At 44.6% G+C, this 13,590-nt stretch overlaps 1 protein-coding gene across 1 annotated transcript; it reads right to left on the reverse strand.

The window, feature by feature from the left end:
- Window positions 1-66: 66 nt before the first annotated feature.
- Window positions 67-12,074, reverse strand: LOC144167943 (uncharacterized). The gene is made up of 4 exons (XM_077697063.1): window positions 11,673-12,074; window positions 800-986; window positions 547-629; window positions 67-330 (listed from the first exon to the last, which is right to left on the reverse strand). The coding sequence occupies exons 1-4, from the start codon at window positions 11,718-11,720 to the stop codon at window positions 67-69; spliced, it is 582 nt and encodes a 193-aa protein (XP_077553189.1). The 5' UTR covers window positions 11,721-12,074.
- Between the last annotated feature and the right edge of the window lie 1,516 nt (window positions 12,075-13,590).

Raw genomic sequence — 13,590 nt, forward strand, 5'->3', positions numbered from 1 at the left:
TCTGCGAGGGACAGAAAGGGTTTTAGTTGCATACACCACATGAAAAAAATCAAATTTTTACTACCTTCACTGCTTTCTTGTGTTAAGCGTTGAATGCCTGAAAGAAAATGAATGAGGGTAATGTGTGTGGAGTGTTGTGCACTTAGCTCCATATTTACTGGCTGTGGCAAAAGAGGTGCCTGCTGTGGCAGAAGAGGTGCCTGCTGTGGCAGAAGAGGTGCCTGCTGTGGCAGAAGAGGTGCCTGCTGCTGGGAAGCTCGGAGGAGGTGGAGGTGGCGGAGGTGGCACAGTTTGAGGGGCTCCACTTTCATACCGAGCAGGCCTTGATGTCTAGAACAGGCAACGCACAAGGTGGGGTTGTATTTAGAGTCACAAAACCACACAAGCTACTCCATACATGCAAGATATTCTTCATTCTAGTACCATATCAACTGCCAGTTTACATAATTCAGCTTGGTTAGCACTCTCTAGTTGTTCCATCTATGTCTAATGTTCCTTCAAGTGGCTGCAATAATAGGCTATAATAGGCCATTCACTGTTTATTACCTTTCGTCTCTCGGTGTCCTCGCTCTCTAGATCGGACGTAAACTGGGCCACCTCCAGCTTCCTCCGGGCATCATCGTAGTTAGCTGGAGCAAAGAACAGCCCGACACACATTGGTAAGCAAGCTCAGTGAGACAACGGTGACAACCTGAATAAATATATTTACTGTACTGAGACTGAAGATATATTTCAACAGAGTGGTCATTTAAACAATATGACTTCATTATAACAATGTTTATTGCAGTTTAAGACTTACTGTATGTGCCCTTAATAGCAGCATTAAACCTCTTCCAGCCCTTTGCTGGCGAGCGGCCCTTCCTGGCAAACGCCGATTTGTTGCCAGGGCCCGGTGGCCAAAAGCACTTCTTGTTTGAGGTAAGCCATTTGTCGGGCACCACCTCGACTGTCTGCTCATCCACAAACTCGACGATGTGGTACTTCATCTGTAAAACATGAACAAATTTTAGTGTTTAATTTGATACAACAGCATGCTCCCACTTCAATATAGTTACATCAACAATGCTTATGAAGCAGTGCATAATGTTGATTGATTGTAGAGTTTAACGCGCCCACGCAGCGCAGGCGATGAGGCGCACCGTAGTGGAGGGCTCCGGATTAATTTTGACCACCTGGGGATCTTTAACGTGCTCCAAAATCTTGTACACATGAGCGTTTTTGCTTTTCGCCTCCATCAGAAGAGCGGACACCGCGGCCGGTAATAGAACCCGCGCTCTCGTGCTCAGCAGTGCAACACCTTAGCCACTGAGCCACCACGGCAGGTTGGTGCAGGATATTGACGCATAATGCTGAAGGGCTCTCTACTCAATCTCACCTTAAAACTAATACATGCATGTCTATGGTATCACTGTCCTACTTCTGTATCTAGAGGTGAAACCTGCTGTCAGAGGCTGCCCAATTGCTACTTGTTGCAGTTTAGTAACCACTTCTTCCCTAAGCATAGGCCGACCAGGTTATTCTACTTTTGTGCTGAGGAGAACGCCTATCCATTTACTACCCCTAGCTGTTAAAAGGCTGTGATACCACAAAACATCCTTCCATGTACCTTTTCATCATTGTACCTTTGCATCCGCTACTCCTTCATGGGCAGCTGTTCAGAAGCTATGGTACAATTTGTTTGTCTAGGTATCTTTCTCCTCTGCCACATTTATATGTATTTCTACTCCTCCTACTTCCTTATCCCAGAAGGGTGGTCATGAAGCATTGGCTCTCAATTTTTTTGTACACTATATTGGGTGAGCTGGTATACCACCACAGTAAAAAAATTGCAGAATTATTCATATGACACTAAAAGAAGAATGCTGCAAAATTAACAACCGAATCGAATATTATCGAATTCTTCTTTCAGTATCACCAATGTTTCATTAGAGACATTTTTTACTGCACTACATATACCGGATTTCACTAGCTCTCTCAGTGTGCTGCCATTTTCAGCCAATTACCCCACCGCCATGGGAGCCTATCCTGAGGGATTGTGGAAACCACCGAAGCAGCTCTTGCTTTGGCTCATATAGTGGCATTAGTTTGCAAATCAGTCCACGGTAAGTGCAAAGAGGGAATGCATACAGTGAGCAAGAGCTTCATTGTATCCCATTCTTATCCACAAGCTTTATATACACCATCCATGCAGCACCATGTACTGCATACTTCTTCCTTCCTCTATCAACACAGCACCACACTCACATGACTGATAGATGATGCCTACCGTACTAGCCAAAAAAAGGTCCCAGCATTTTAGATTAGTTGGAAAGTTGCCCTGATGCAACAGAACGGCAGAGCAGGCAAGTTGTGTGACAATGCATAAAGACCAGCATGCGGTGTTGCTTTTTTTTTGTGTGTCTTCATTGTACAAGCAAAGACAGTGAGGTGAATTAATCAGTTTTGTTTACGCTTGCCTAAAGTATGTCTAGCTGGCCTGTTGGATGTGTTCTGAAGAGTGATTATGATTAATTTTGACCAACTACGGGTCAAAAATTTTGTACAAACATTATTTCTTTGTTGTTGCTTCACCAAAAAATAGCAGTAGTGACCAACAACTGATGCTCAGAAGCATCATGCCTTAGCTGCTGCATCACTATTTTGGGCAAACGAAAAAGAAAGAAACTGCAACTCTGTCGGGTTATGAAGCTTATGTAGTACAACTTTTGTCTTGCCCACTAGTGCAGTTAATGATGCTTTCCCCAATCTACAACTGCACTCTTCATTCATTGCAAGCATGCATAACTGCAATGGCATGCATTGATCTTATAGCATCAAAAATAGGAATTATAAGTAGCAAAAGGTTTTGTACCTGCACGTTATAGTCCCTACTAGGTTTTGTTGAGCAACAGAACAGTGAAACGAAGTAAATTCTTTTAATTCCGACATAACAGCAGCTTTGCTGGGGACAAAACAATGTATCAGGCCTTGCCCAGATCTAGGCGCTGGACGCTCATCAAGTAAATCAGAGCTGTACTCCTTGTTTCCACCATTAAAAATCGTTTTCTTTGCTACTGTGGTGCACTTGAATGAGCTCTTGGAACATTCTTTTTATGCCCAATATTTTAGCTTTTTCTAATTTCATTTTACTGTAGTGCCTTGTTTGCAACTCTACATGTTTGTGGTGTCTGCATTTTCCAACCAACGGAGGGTGTCGACTACCTGTAACCAATTACCTTTTTAATATTCACAAATAAAGAATTGTATCAGCATCCAAACACACAGTGTGCACACCAAGAGAACATAATGGGGGAGACAGGAATGCATCTGAATGTTATCCCTCAATGACAAACCCAAAAAACAATGAAGGTTTTGCTCACTTGGCACCGAATATGGTGCGGACAGACTGAACACACATACACATTCTCAATTAGCAGATGGGGTGCCCAAATTGAAAGCTGTTGCCACCATTTCTATAAGTAGCTGTTTCAGCAGCACCCAGGAAATATTTGCCCGCATGGCAGCACAGCAATCAGCAGGAAATGGAGGCACCCTAAGAAAGCCTGAAAAATCTTATTGCGTAGTTTCAAGGCTCTGTGCCCGCTAACAGCCACGACAGATTAGACTGGCTTCACCTACAGTTTTGCAAGGTGAGCATGCATGATCACCATGACTTGTCTAAAAAAAGGTTCTGATGCTTGCCTGTGGCTGGATTCAAGCCAGGTTTTAGCGATACAGATAACCAGAAGTGCCACCATTAATGCAGATGCCTCGGGTGAAGTGTCACTAATTAAGGCTCCTTGATTTGCAGAATACACTTCATGCCAAAGTAATTGAAGTTTGCTATGCCATTCATTTTTATCATTTTGGAGTGTGTATATTGTCAAGCCATGGTTGCTGGATAAAAAAGTCAAAGGTTATATGTATCAAAGCAAAATTTGGCCCAAAAATGGATTTTTCAAAATCGCCATTTTCGGAATGTAGAGCTATTTTTCTTCCGGTCAGCCAATACCCTGGAGTACGTATTTAAGCCATAATATCAATTTATAGCGCCGACGACCGCTAAAATCGGCCAGGATTCGACGCGAAAATAGCATTTTTCTCCGATTCGCCGTCCATCGTGGCCTCATTCGGAGCGAGTCTTTTCGTTTTCAATTCCCCGCCAGGACCGCTTCGTTTCGTTCGTTGGTTGCGAGTACAACCGGGGTAGAAAAGAGACGGTCGCGCCACCCAATCGGCTACTGACTGCACGTGGCCGCAGGGCGCAATCTGCTCGGCACACTCATCACAGTGCAACAGGTGCAACGGCTCATGAACTCGTCTATGCAAGGACCGGCAAAAGCCCCGCACCGCGGCACGACGTAAAAACAAATAAATATGTCTATCGATAACCGAAAGGAAGAACGAGCAGTATTAAAAGCGCCTGGAATGCGCTTTTCTGCGTGCCTGACGACGGCTTATCGCGAGAACGGCGCCGAGATGGAGGTAGGTATCTGCGGGCTGAGGGTGCGCTAAGGTGCGTCTATCTTTAGATCAGCAGCACATGGAAAGAAAATGAATGTTAAATTGGAGGATGCCGCTAGCCGCCGGCGCAAAGGAAGTGTGTTCATTCTGTGATCAACGATGCCGCGGCGGGACGGCCCGCATCCGGCGCGCGCTTCTTCGCCGGCAAGTTACTATACAGATATGAGCGATTTGAGAATGATAAATGCTCGTACTGTGCACAACGTGCGAGGGTGACGTGATGTGCGAGTAGATTAAATCGAAAACGCGGTTATCCCACCTCGCCAAGCGCATGCACGCCACTGGTAACGGCATGCATGCCGTTACTAGCCCCTTCGTTGCAACTCGTTTCGCGCGATGCAAATCGCCCTGGAGCCAAATTCATTGCAATGATTGGATCGGTGACATAACAAAATAAGCGTTTACAGCTGTGGTGCACGATAGGCACCTCAGCCTTAGTCGCTAAAGAGACGGCGCGCTGCCAACAGCGTAAAAATTGAAGCAACGTTCGGGCTTTGCTTTTGCTCAGTTTTTCTGCCAAGTGCCATCTGTGTACAGAGGATTTCATATAATTTCAGCAAACTTGGTATGCTCGTGTTGAGCGAAAAGAAAGCTACATTCTAAAGCATTTCTATTTTTCACATGCTCAATAAATAAAACTTACTTGCAGTAAAACTTCAAGTACGATTTTCTCAGCTTCCTTTTTTTTTCTGCATATGTGCCTCGCCTTAAAAAGGTTTTCATGTTGTTTTTTTTCGAAGGGTATACCGTTGAATTCGGGATGAAATGAACTGCATGCTGATGCTATTTTAATTGGCTCAATGTGCCTCAAATAAATGTACGTGAGCTCATTAAGTTTTCTGAAAACTGTACTTGGCATACTTAGACTAATTCTATCCAGTCAACTAACTTTACAGGAATACAAATAGCATCAGCATGCATGGCAGGTCTTAAGCTACACATCCATACCTTTTATATAAAAAAAATTGAATAAAAAGCCCCTGAACGACCCGTAAGAAATTACTTAATTAGGCTGCAGTGTTTTTTTAACTGAAAAAATAATTATGCTACATGAAAACTAATTACATATTTTAAATGAGGAAAACAAAACACATATACACAGTGAGTTTCATTATCACAGACCTATTATTAAAAAAGTTAATTTCAAGACTTTCGTCTCCCCTTAATTCAGGCATGAAATCTTCAAAACAGTAAATGTTTACGTCTTTTTTGGGCAAGTCATAAGTGCTGACCCCAATCGTGAAAAACAATTACCGCCAGAATAAACATGAAGGGGGCTGCTTTTGGTAGAAGTTCTGATATCCTGTATCGTAAGATTCCTCTAGCTGTCACTCAAAAAGCTAAAATATTATCAACACGTTCTTCCAAAAACCACGTATGGAGCAGAAAATTGGAGTCTAAGTGACTCGAAAGGAAACATAAATGAGCCCCACGGGCTATGGAAAAAATAATGCTAGGGGTAATGCTTAGGAATCAAGAAAGAGCTGCGTGGATTGGCAAACAGACACAAGAGGAAAAAATTCAAACTCTAATTAAATGAAGTAAATGGGCATGGACTGGTCATGTCACGCACATGAGAGAAAACAGGTGAGCCACCCGTTTAACAGAGTGGCTGCCAGAACAACTAGCACTCTTTAAAGGGGCCATGCCGACAAAATGCAAGTTTGTTTTATTGGAAAGATTTCGTGCTTTATAGTGCTTGTCCAGCAGAAAATGATGCCGTATTCACTGAGAAATGAATCAATTAGGTTAATATTTTGATTCTCCCACCAAATCGTGTGTTTTCGTGATGTCACTATGAGGTCGAGCGGCGGGTATTCTAGTGACCTTGCAGTGCGTCGTTAGGTTCTGGAGCCTTGCTTACCGTCGAGCCACGGACCATTGTCCGCCATTGCTTCATTTTTAACCACGTTTGCACCTGACAATGTTTTTGTTATGGTAGAAAGTAATTGCTTCGTGAAACATAAGGTATGCTCGACAAACAGCGTCACGTAAGACAATGTCGCTAACGCCAATCAACCAGTGTTGCGAAAGACAGCTCCAAAGTGGTGGGCTACCTCACCATTCTCAGATTTCAGCGCAAAAAGCTCATTCGGCAAGCCTATATGCCCTGCCTACTTTGCGTTTGCGTCTGCTTTTGCTGGCCTCAGCCAATCGCACAGCTGGGCATATGACACCATAGGTTCTGTTGCAGGAAATGACCATTTCCACTTTTTCTAATTATATAGCTTATTTAGTGAAGTGTGCGTTAAAGGTGCTGCTGATATTATGATTGTAACGATGCAATCTTTCAAATAAACTAAACTTGTGTTTTGTCTGCGTAGCCCTTTCATGCCAAATTCAAAAGTGCACATGCTTCCAGACTTGGCATAAAAGTACTGCGGGAAGACACAGTGACCTGTGCACATTACAAAAATTAAGCAACAGTGCAGGCAAAAGGCTGATAATTAAGTGCTCACGTATGGGTAATGCTTGTCCAGCCACTGTGCAGTGTCAGCTCAGGCACAAAATGGGCTTCTTATCCACAGGAGTTCTTCACATGTCAATTGAAAATGTGACGTGGAGCACAAAGTTCCCACAAGCATAAAATAATGGGCCCATACACTGGTACTAAAGTGTCCTCAAAAGTTCCCCACTTCAGAGTCACAGATGTTCATGGCAGACATTTACTCCTCTTGCTGCACTTCCACACACCACTCCAATGCACCAAATACAAACTAGCCAACCGATTTAAGGAACTGAATTTGCTTACACCAGACACATAAATGGAAGAGTTGGATACAGGCCCGTTTAGCACGTTGTAGTGATAAAACCACAACATAAACAAACAAGCAGGCTGATGGACATTTGTGTAGGCACCTAACAGCATTGTATTACCTAACAGCATGGGCACCATAATACTTTCACAAACTTTTTTTGTCACTATTGATTACTGTTAAAATATGTAAAAAACTGCCTGCAAAGGAACATCGACCATGCCAGCATGCAGCTTGTGAAATAAATTACCTATTTTGAAGTTTCTGTGTAGAACACCATAAACAAGCACGCACACTTACCGTATTTACTCAAATCTCGGCTGGCACAGACTCTAGGCCAACTATTTTAACTCACAGGGACGAACATTTTTTGAATGTAGGCCGGCCAAACAAGGCAAGGATGATAGTAGCCCCGAAACTGAAACAACCATTATTAGCTATGAATCTGCTCAGGATAAGTCAACATCATCTTCATTTGCCGGATTCATTATGACTGCACATAGCTGCCCCCCTCATAAAAGTCATGCAATATTCGGTGCCCTCAAGTGCATTTCCAATGTGGTGCTTGTTGACGGAGGCTGCAACAGAGCTTTGCTGGATTCCATTTTAAGCTTGTCTCAAGAACCACTTGCCATAGTGGCCCAGTGGCTAAGTCATTACGCTGCAGAGCCCAAAGACTTGCGTTCGATCCCAGCCACGGTGGCCGCTTTCTGGATGGAGGTGAAGAGTGACCAACGCCCATGCATTAAGATTTCTGTGCTTGTGCTGCTGAGCACGAGGACGTGGGTTCGATTCTCGGCCGCCACTTTTCTGATGGAGGTGAAAAGCAAAAACTTCCGTGTGTATGATATTTCGGTGCACGTTAAAGATCCCCAGGTGGTCAAAATTAGTCCGGAGCCCTCTGCTATTGTGTGCCCCACTGCCCAAGTGTACCTTCGACACGTTAAACCCCACAACTAATTGTATCAAGACCCCCACGCCTCCCCCAACCCCAATGCAGATGTTTCATCAATGCTGAGTCGTTCCCTTGTTGAGAGCCTCAGTGAGCTTGTGCCTGCCAGCAAAACTTTGCTTTAAACGCAGCCCCATCATGATATTGGTACATAGTGGTGCCAAGCAGGCAAACTTCTATTGAAAATTAACCCAAAATAAAACACTGCATGAGCATAATCAAAATGGCAGCTCGTGACATGCACTTTGTTTGGCTAAAACTGTAGATACTATTGGCTACACACTACTTTTAGTGAAGCATCTAGGAGGTGGCAACTGCATGCTATTCTGGTTTTAATGTGTACTCGGCACGTTTGACTGTAAATCTAAGTTGACCGACTTATGCATACCACTTTCTGCTTGAAACTATTGATTTATACTGCAGGAGGGTTGCAAGCTGGGCTAGTTGGAAAGGCATTCTTGGATAAAACCAGCGCGAACTCAGACGAAGATGAAGTTGCACTTCCGAAGTTGCACTTGTGTTGCACTTCCTTCGTCTTCGTCTGCGCTGGTTTTATCCAAAAATATTGATTTATAATTGAGCAAATACGGTAATGCAGCTACATGACTACAAATTGCAGTTTTGTCCTCTTAGACAAGCTAGCACATTCACAGACAGCTTCAGCTTGTATGTAACATGGGAATCACCACAAACTTTTGCTTGTACGGAAAAATAACCAACTTCGTAACAGCTTCTATCAACCAACACTTTGTGGAGGACAGCTTTCCCACAACAGCAATACCAAGTCTCGTTGAGTCAAAAGGATGTTCATAGAGCGGTTCCAATTCCTTGAACTGCCGGCCTACAATGCATGGGAGGCCATCTTCCTTTCTGTGAGCAAAGCTGTTAATCATAACAATGTCTTCGTTGACTTTGCAGCAGTTGTTGCCTTGCTTTATGCTCAACGCAAAACTTTGAAACCTAAGTTCACTGTACTCGGGTGGTACACACTGCAATGGAAGGCCTCCTGCCTCATGGCTGCCCAACAGAGTGTAGCTTTCCCTGCAGCTCTCACCAGAGGCCTTCACGTGAAGATTTTTCTCTGCCATCCTGTTGTAGATCTGGCTAAGGGGGCACCCTGGTTTGCGGATTAGCTTTTTTATGGCCTGCATATTGTTCTCAAAAGGAAATGCAGAAAAACTGTCCAGGGTGCCATGTTGTTCCGCGTCTGCTGCAAGATGCAGAAGACAGTGCACATTGTAGGACACAGTTGTTCCTCCATACAGATCAGCAAATTCCTTCACAAAGTGTGCTAGAAGGCGATTTGCATAGTCTGCATACATCTCACATAAGGACCTGTTGCTTAGAATAGACACTGCTGCATGCAGAGTTAGAAAGTTCAAGTACATCCTTCCTGGTATGCACTGAAGAACTACTGGTCCAGTGTAATGAAGAAGAAGCCGAAACTCTGTGGCTTTCCACCTGTCCTTCTCTTTCAGCGACCTTGGCTTCCGCACAAACTCATCTGGCACGTGCTTCTGCAATGAGCAGTGGTGCTCTGAGATGGAGTCACGTACAGCCCCCCCGATCCCGCCTGCAGCTAGCCAGAGGTTTACAAGCTTCCTGGTCACGCCAAGGTACACCAGGTGCATCGGATCAAGAGGTGCGCAGCGCACAAGGTCGATCGGCAATTCAGTCAGAACAGACGTCCCTTTGTGGTGTTCCATGTCTGTCTGAGCACGCAAAGACTGGTCAGTCCGGGGATGGCCTGCTGTCGTGGTGAAGTGCACCTTGTCACCACGATCAGCCTCTGCTGTGCACTTGGGGCAACCATTGTAGCTTGTATGCCCTTTGACGCTAAACGCAAAAGCACGGGCTGGAGCATCGCATATGATGTGCCGCAGTTCAATGCGCACTGCCTTACCAGAGATGGGCAAACCGTTGTTGATGACATCTTTCAACTCCTCGACAAAAGGCCTCAAATAGTCATTCGCTGAGTCTGGCTTCGAAGCCCCAACAAATGCCCCTACAACAAACGGATTTGGTAAACAACTGCCAACACAGCCATGAACAAGGCACTGAATCGGCCAAAGGACTGTATTAGTGCTCTTGGACAGCGGAAGACCATCAATGTTAAAGCTAACTGCGATCGGTTCGGGGCACTGCTGCGAGTTCAAAATGACCCGCTCCAGTCCTTCTTTGAGGCCGTAGTGGCAATAAGATCCAGGCTTCAATAACACAATGCCTGCTCTCTTTGCTGCCATGCGTGGAGTCTTTAAAAGGCTACGAGCATCCTTTGGTAGTTCAACAAAACACTCGTGCGCTTTTAAGAGTACTAAAAGTGACGAGAGAGACTTGTGGGTGATGTTATGAGTTACAGCCCATTCTGCTAGACTGCTGGCAAAGCTAGTGGGTTGGCTGTCTGAATCACCAACATCCCCAGAACACCTTAAATCACCTGACTCATCATCGGAATCCACCGAAATCCACTCATCTGTCCACTCATCAGTGATTGGGCCGATTCCTTGAAGCGCTTGCTCGGCAAAACTTTGGGAGTCATCTGGACTCCCCCAACCACCGAGATTAGCACTAGGATCCGATTCGCCATCACGGCTTCCATGAGCACAACTTTCAACAGTCACTGGCTGTTCATTTGATAAAAACGTAGAGCTGCTCTGGCTCAAGGTGGGCTGTGAGCTGTCAGACCTTCCGGGGTGGCTAATTAATCCAGAATCTTGTTGACTGGATCCTAAAGTGGCAAGAAGGTCGTGAACTTCGCGGAGTGCCTTTTTGCGAACATGCTGCTTTGAAGTAACCTTCGGCATGTTTTGAAATCTACCGCAAACGTGCGCGGCACCGCTGACATGCCAGCTAAATGGCTAAAAAAAATTGTAGAAATTACAGAATGAGAAAACTGATGGGCATTTCAGAAACGAGCACAGGCAACTGCCCACTTCTAATCCATGCCACGCACACACTAGTCTTCAAAACGCCATGCAGTGACGTAAAACACGCAGATGTAGAAAGGCTACATTTAGATAAAAATACAAGGTGGTTAAGGACACCAGTAGGGCAGCATGCGTGCTCCTCCGATCGCTCTGCGCCTGACAACGAATTAATTAAGAAGTGCGTTTATGTAAGAGCGCGAAATTTTTCGCGTAGTGGTCTTTCGAGCTGAAAACTTGTGACGTCTACGATGCTAAGTCGAACGTGAGCGCATAATTGCTGTCATATGACGGGATGCCGCCTTCAGAGAACGAAAACCAATTACACAGAAAAATGCACTCTGAGAAAATTCAAAAACGTATTTCAAAAATAACGGCACAACTGACACTGACAAAAAGGCACTGCTGTGGACTTCAAAATACCAAGAAATGTGCACACTCGTTTCTTATCACCTCGCCTAAGCCAGACACAGATCAACAAAGAACTAATACCACACAACGACACAACATATACTACTACCACTACTACGCACGTACTTTCTTGAACGGCAGTCCTTTCCAGGGCTCACGGGCGGCGGCGTCCATCCCACAGAGCACGGGAACAGAATGAAAGCCTTCTCCGAACTTTCCCAGCCCTCACGGCCCACGGGACTGGGTTATAAAGATAATATGACTGATATCTGATATGACTATAGTTTCGAAATCTTGGGATAACGGTACAACAACAAACAAAAAAAAAGCAAGCCAATGTTGCCAACTGGTTACAGCAAAGTGTAGAACTGTTAGCTTTATATTACGCGTTTTTGTTTCGACAAATTGTTAAATGATAAATTTTTGCCTTTCTGGACACAATTTGCCATATTGTTTTGAATGTGTCATAACACTAAGCTGCATAGCAACCAGAGTTGCATAGCAACAACGGCTAGTACCAGCTGGAACTAAAAATTAAGTTCTTAATACGTAACTATAGTTATTTCAACTGTATAATTGCTTGAAATAAACCGCAATAATAAATTTTGACAAAATCAAAACCATACATTTATTTTATTAGTTTTGTTACAATGGCAGCTGGTGGCTTCTTTTTGAAGAGCCGTAGCCGCGTAGCCGGCCATGCTGGCCGTGGACGCCATGGAGGAAGAAGAAACTTTTCCTTCCTCCATGGTGGACGCGGAAGGATGGTCGTCGATAGCAGTAGGATTTCTTTCTTTGTGGTAGTGCCTCTAGTGTGACAGTTCATTAAGAGTGAATATTTGCTGCTAACTACTGCAGCTAATCCTTATTATATTTGCGTGCGTGCGCCTCGTTACTGGGGCCGCCCAAGAGTTCGTGTTTGCCGAAGTTGACGTCAAAATGCACAAAAATGACGCCCGAAGACGCTGCTATGTGGTGTTCAAAACGCGGATTTTGTGGTGCGTGTTGGCGGTGTGATGCTTTACCAGTGGTCCGGCCAAGTTGTAGCAGAAGTGTGCGCTTGAAAAAGTCCTCTGAAGTAGTCGAGCAATCTGACACCGAGTCGCTGCAATGGGCGGTCATCATTTTCCAGGTGGGTAAGTTTATTTGGGTGTCGTTTACAGGCAACATTTTGCGGCGTGTATTGCTTCACTCGCACAACTGTGAGGAAATATACATCAAAAATTAAAGACGAAATCGACGGGAAATGTGTAAAGGGCCGTCCAGGCAAGAGGGAGACCAGCTGATTAGACGTCATCTGCAGTTCTGGGACTCTGCATTTTCTGGTGGCAGTGTTTAGCGTTCTGTCTGGGAGGAATGCGCTAGGTACTACCAAAAATAAAAACGTTTGTGTTGCTGATTGAGTTGGCGACAGAACGAAAGGCCACCACTGCGGGTTTCCCTTTTTTTTTTCGTCTTGCGTCCTCTACTCTGGCCCTTACCAGATACTACATTTAACTGCTTAGCTTCAGTTACACCTGTTGAAAACAAACTGACTTAGCAAGCAGCATTTTCGGCCACGAAGATCGAGTGACAAGGAAGGTTTCCGTCTGCAGTAATACCAGTATCGTTTTAATTCCTGTAGAATGCAGCCACATGTTTATCACAACTAGCACGGCGTGATTATAATAGTAGGGCTGCGCCTAGAGCCTCGTAATCATGCTCCGCCACTTTGGTGTTCCAATTGCATGTTAGCAGTTACAGCAGTCAATGTGCATAATTTTTACTGCGGCGTGCACTGTTGCGGCACACTCAGCGTTGTGCTGTGTGGTCCTCATTTTGAATCGGTGCACTTACAGTGACAACGGCCAGTAAGAAAATGAGTGCTGACTGTTGTGCGGTTTTAAAAAGTGTTGCAAGGTTGACTCTAGTTATATGCCTCCTGTGGATGCAGCTGGTGTTCGGTGATTTGTCGATTTTTGTATTTCAAATGAATGGGCAAAATAATCATGTCAGGAAACTGTTAACAGTGCAGTGATATATAAACAGTGAACCCTTCTCTGCC

Source organism: Haemaphysalis longicornis, unplaced genomic scaffold (genome assembly GCF_048455015.1).
Source record: "Haemaphysalis longicornis isolate Haplotype H1 unplaced genomic scaffold, Haemaphysalis longicornis Haplotype H1 scaffold_2, whole genome shotgun sequence".
Taxonomy (NCBI): domain Eukaryota; kingdom Metazoa; phylum Arthropoda; class Arachnida; order Ixodida; family Ixodidae; genus Haemaphysalis; species Haemaphysalis longicornis.

Bases quoted from the DNA above. Each gene is read 5' to 3' on its own strand.
- LOC144167943 (XM_077697063.1), bottom strand. From the start codon at position 11,720: ATGGACGCCGCCGCCCGTGAGCCCTGGAAAGGACTGCCGTTCAAGAAA. The intron at 987-11,672 runs GTACGTGCGTAG...CATGTTTTACAG, and splicing joins AAGGACTGCCGTTCAAGAAA to ATGAAGTACCACATCGTCGA. The intron at 630-799 runs GTAAGTCTTAAA...TCTTTGCTCCAG, and splicing joins TGCTATTAAGGGCACATACA to CTAACTACGATGATGCCCGG.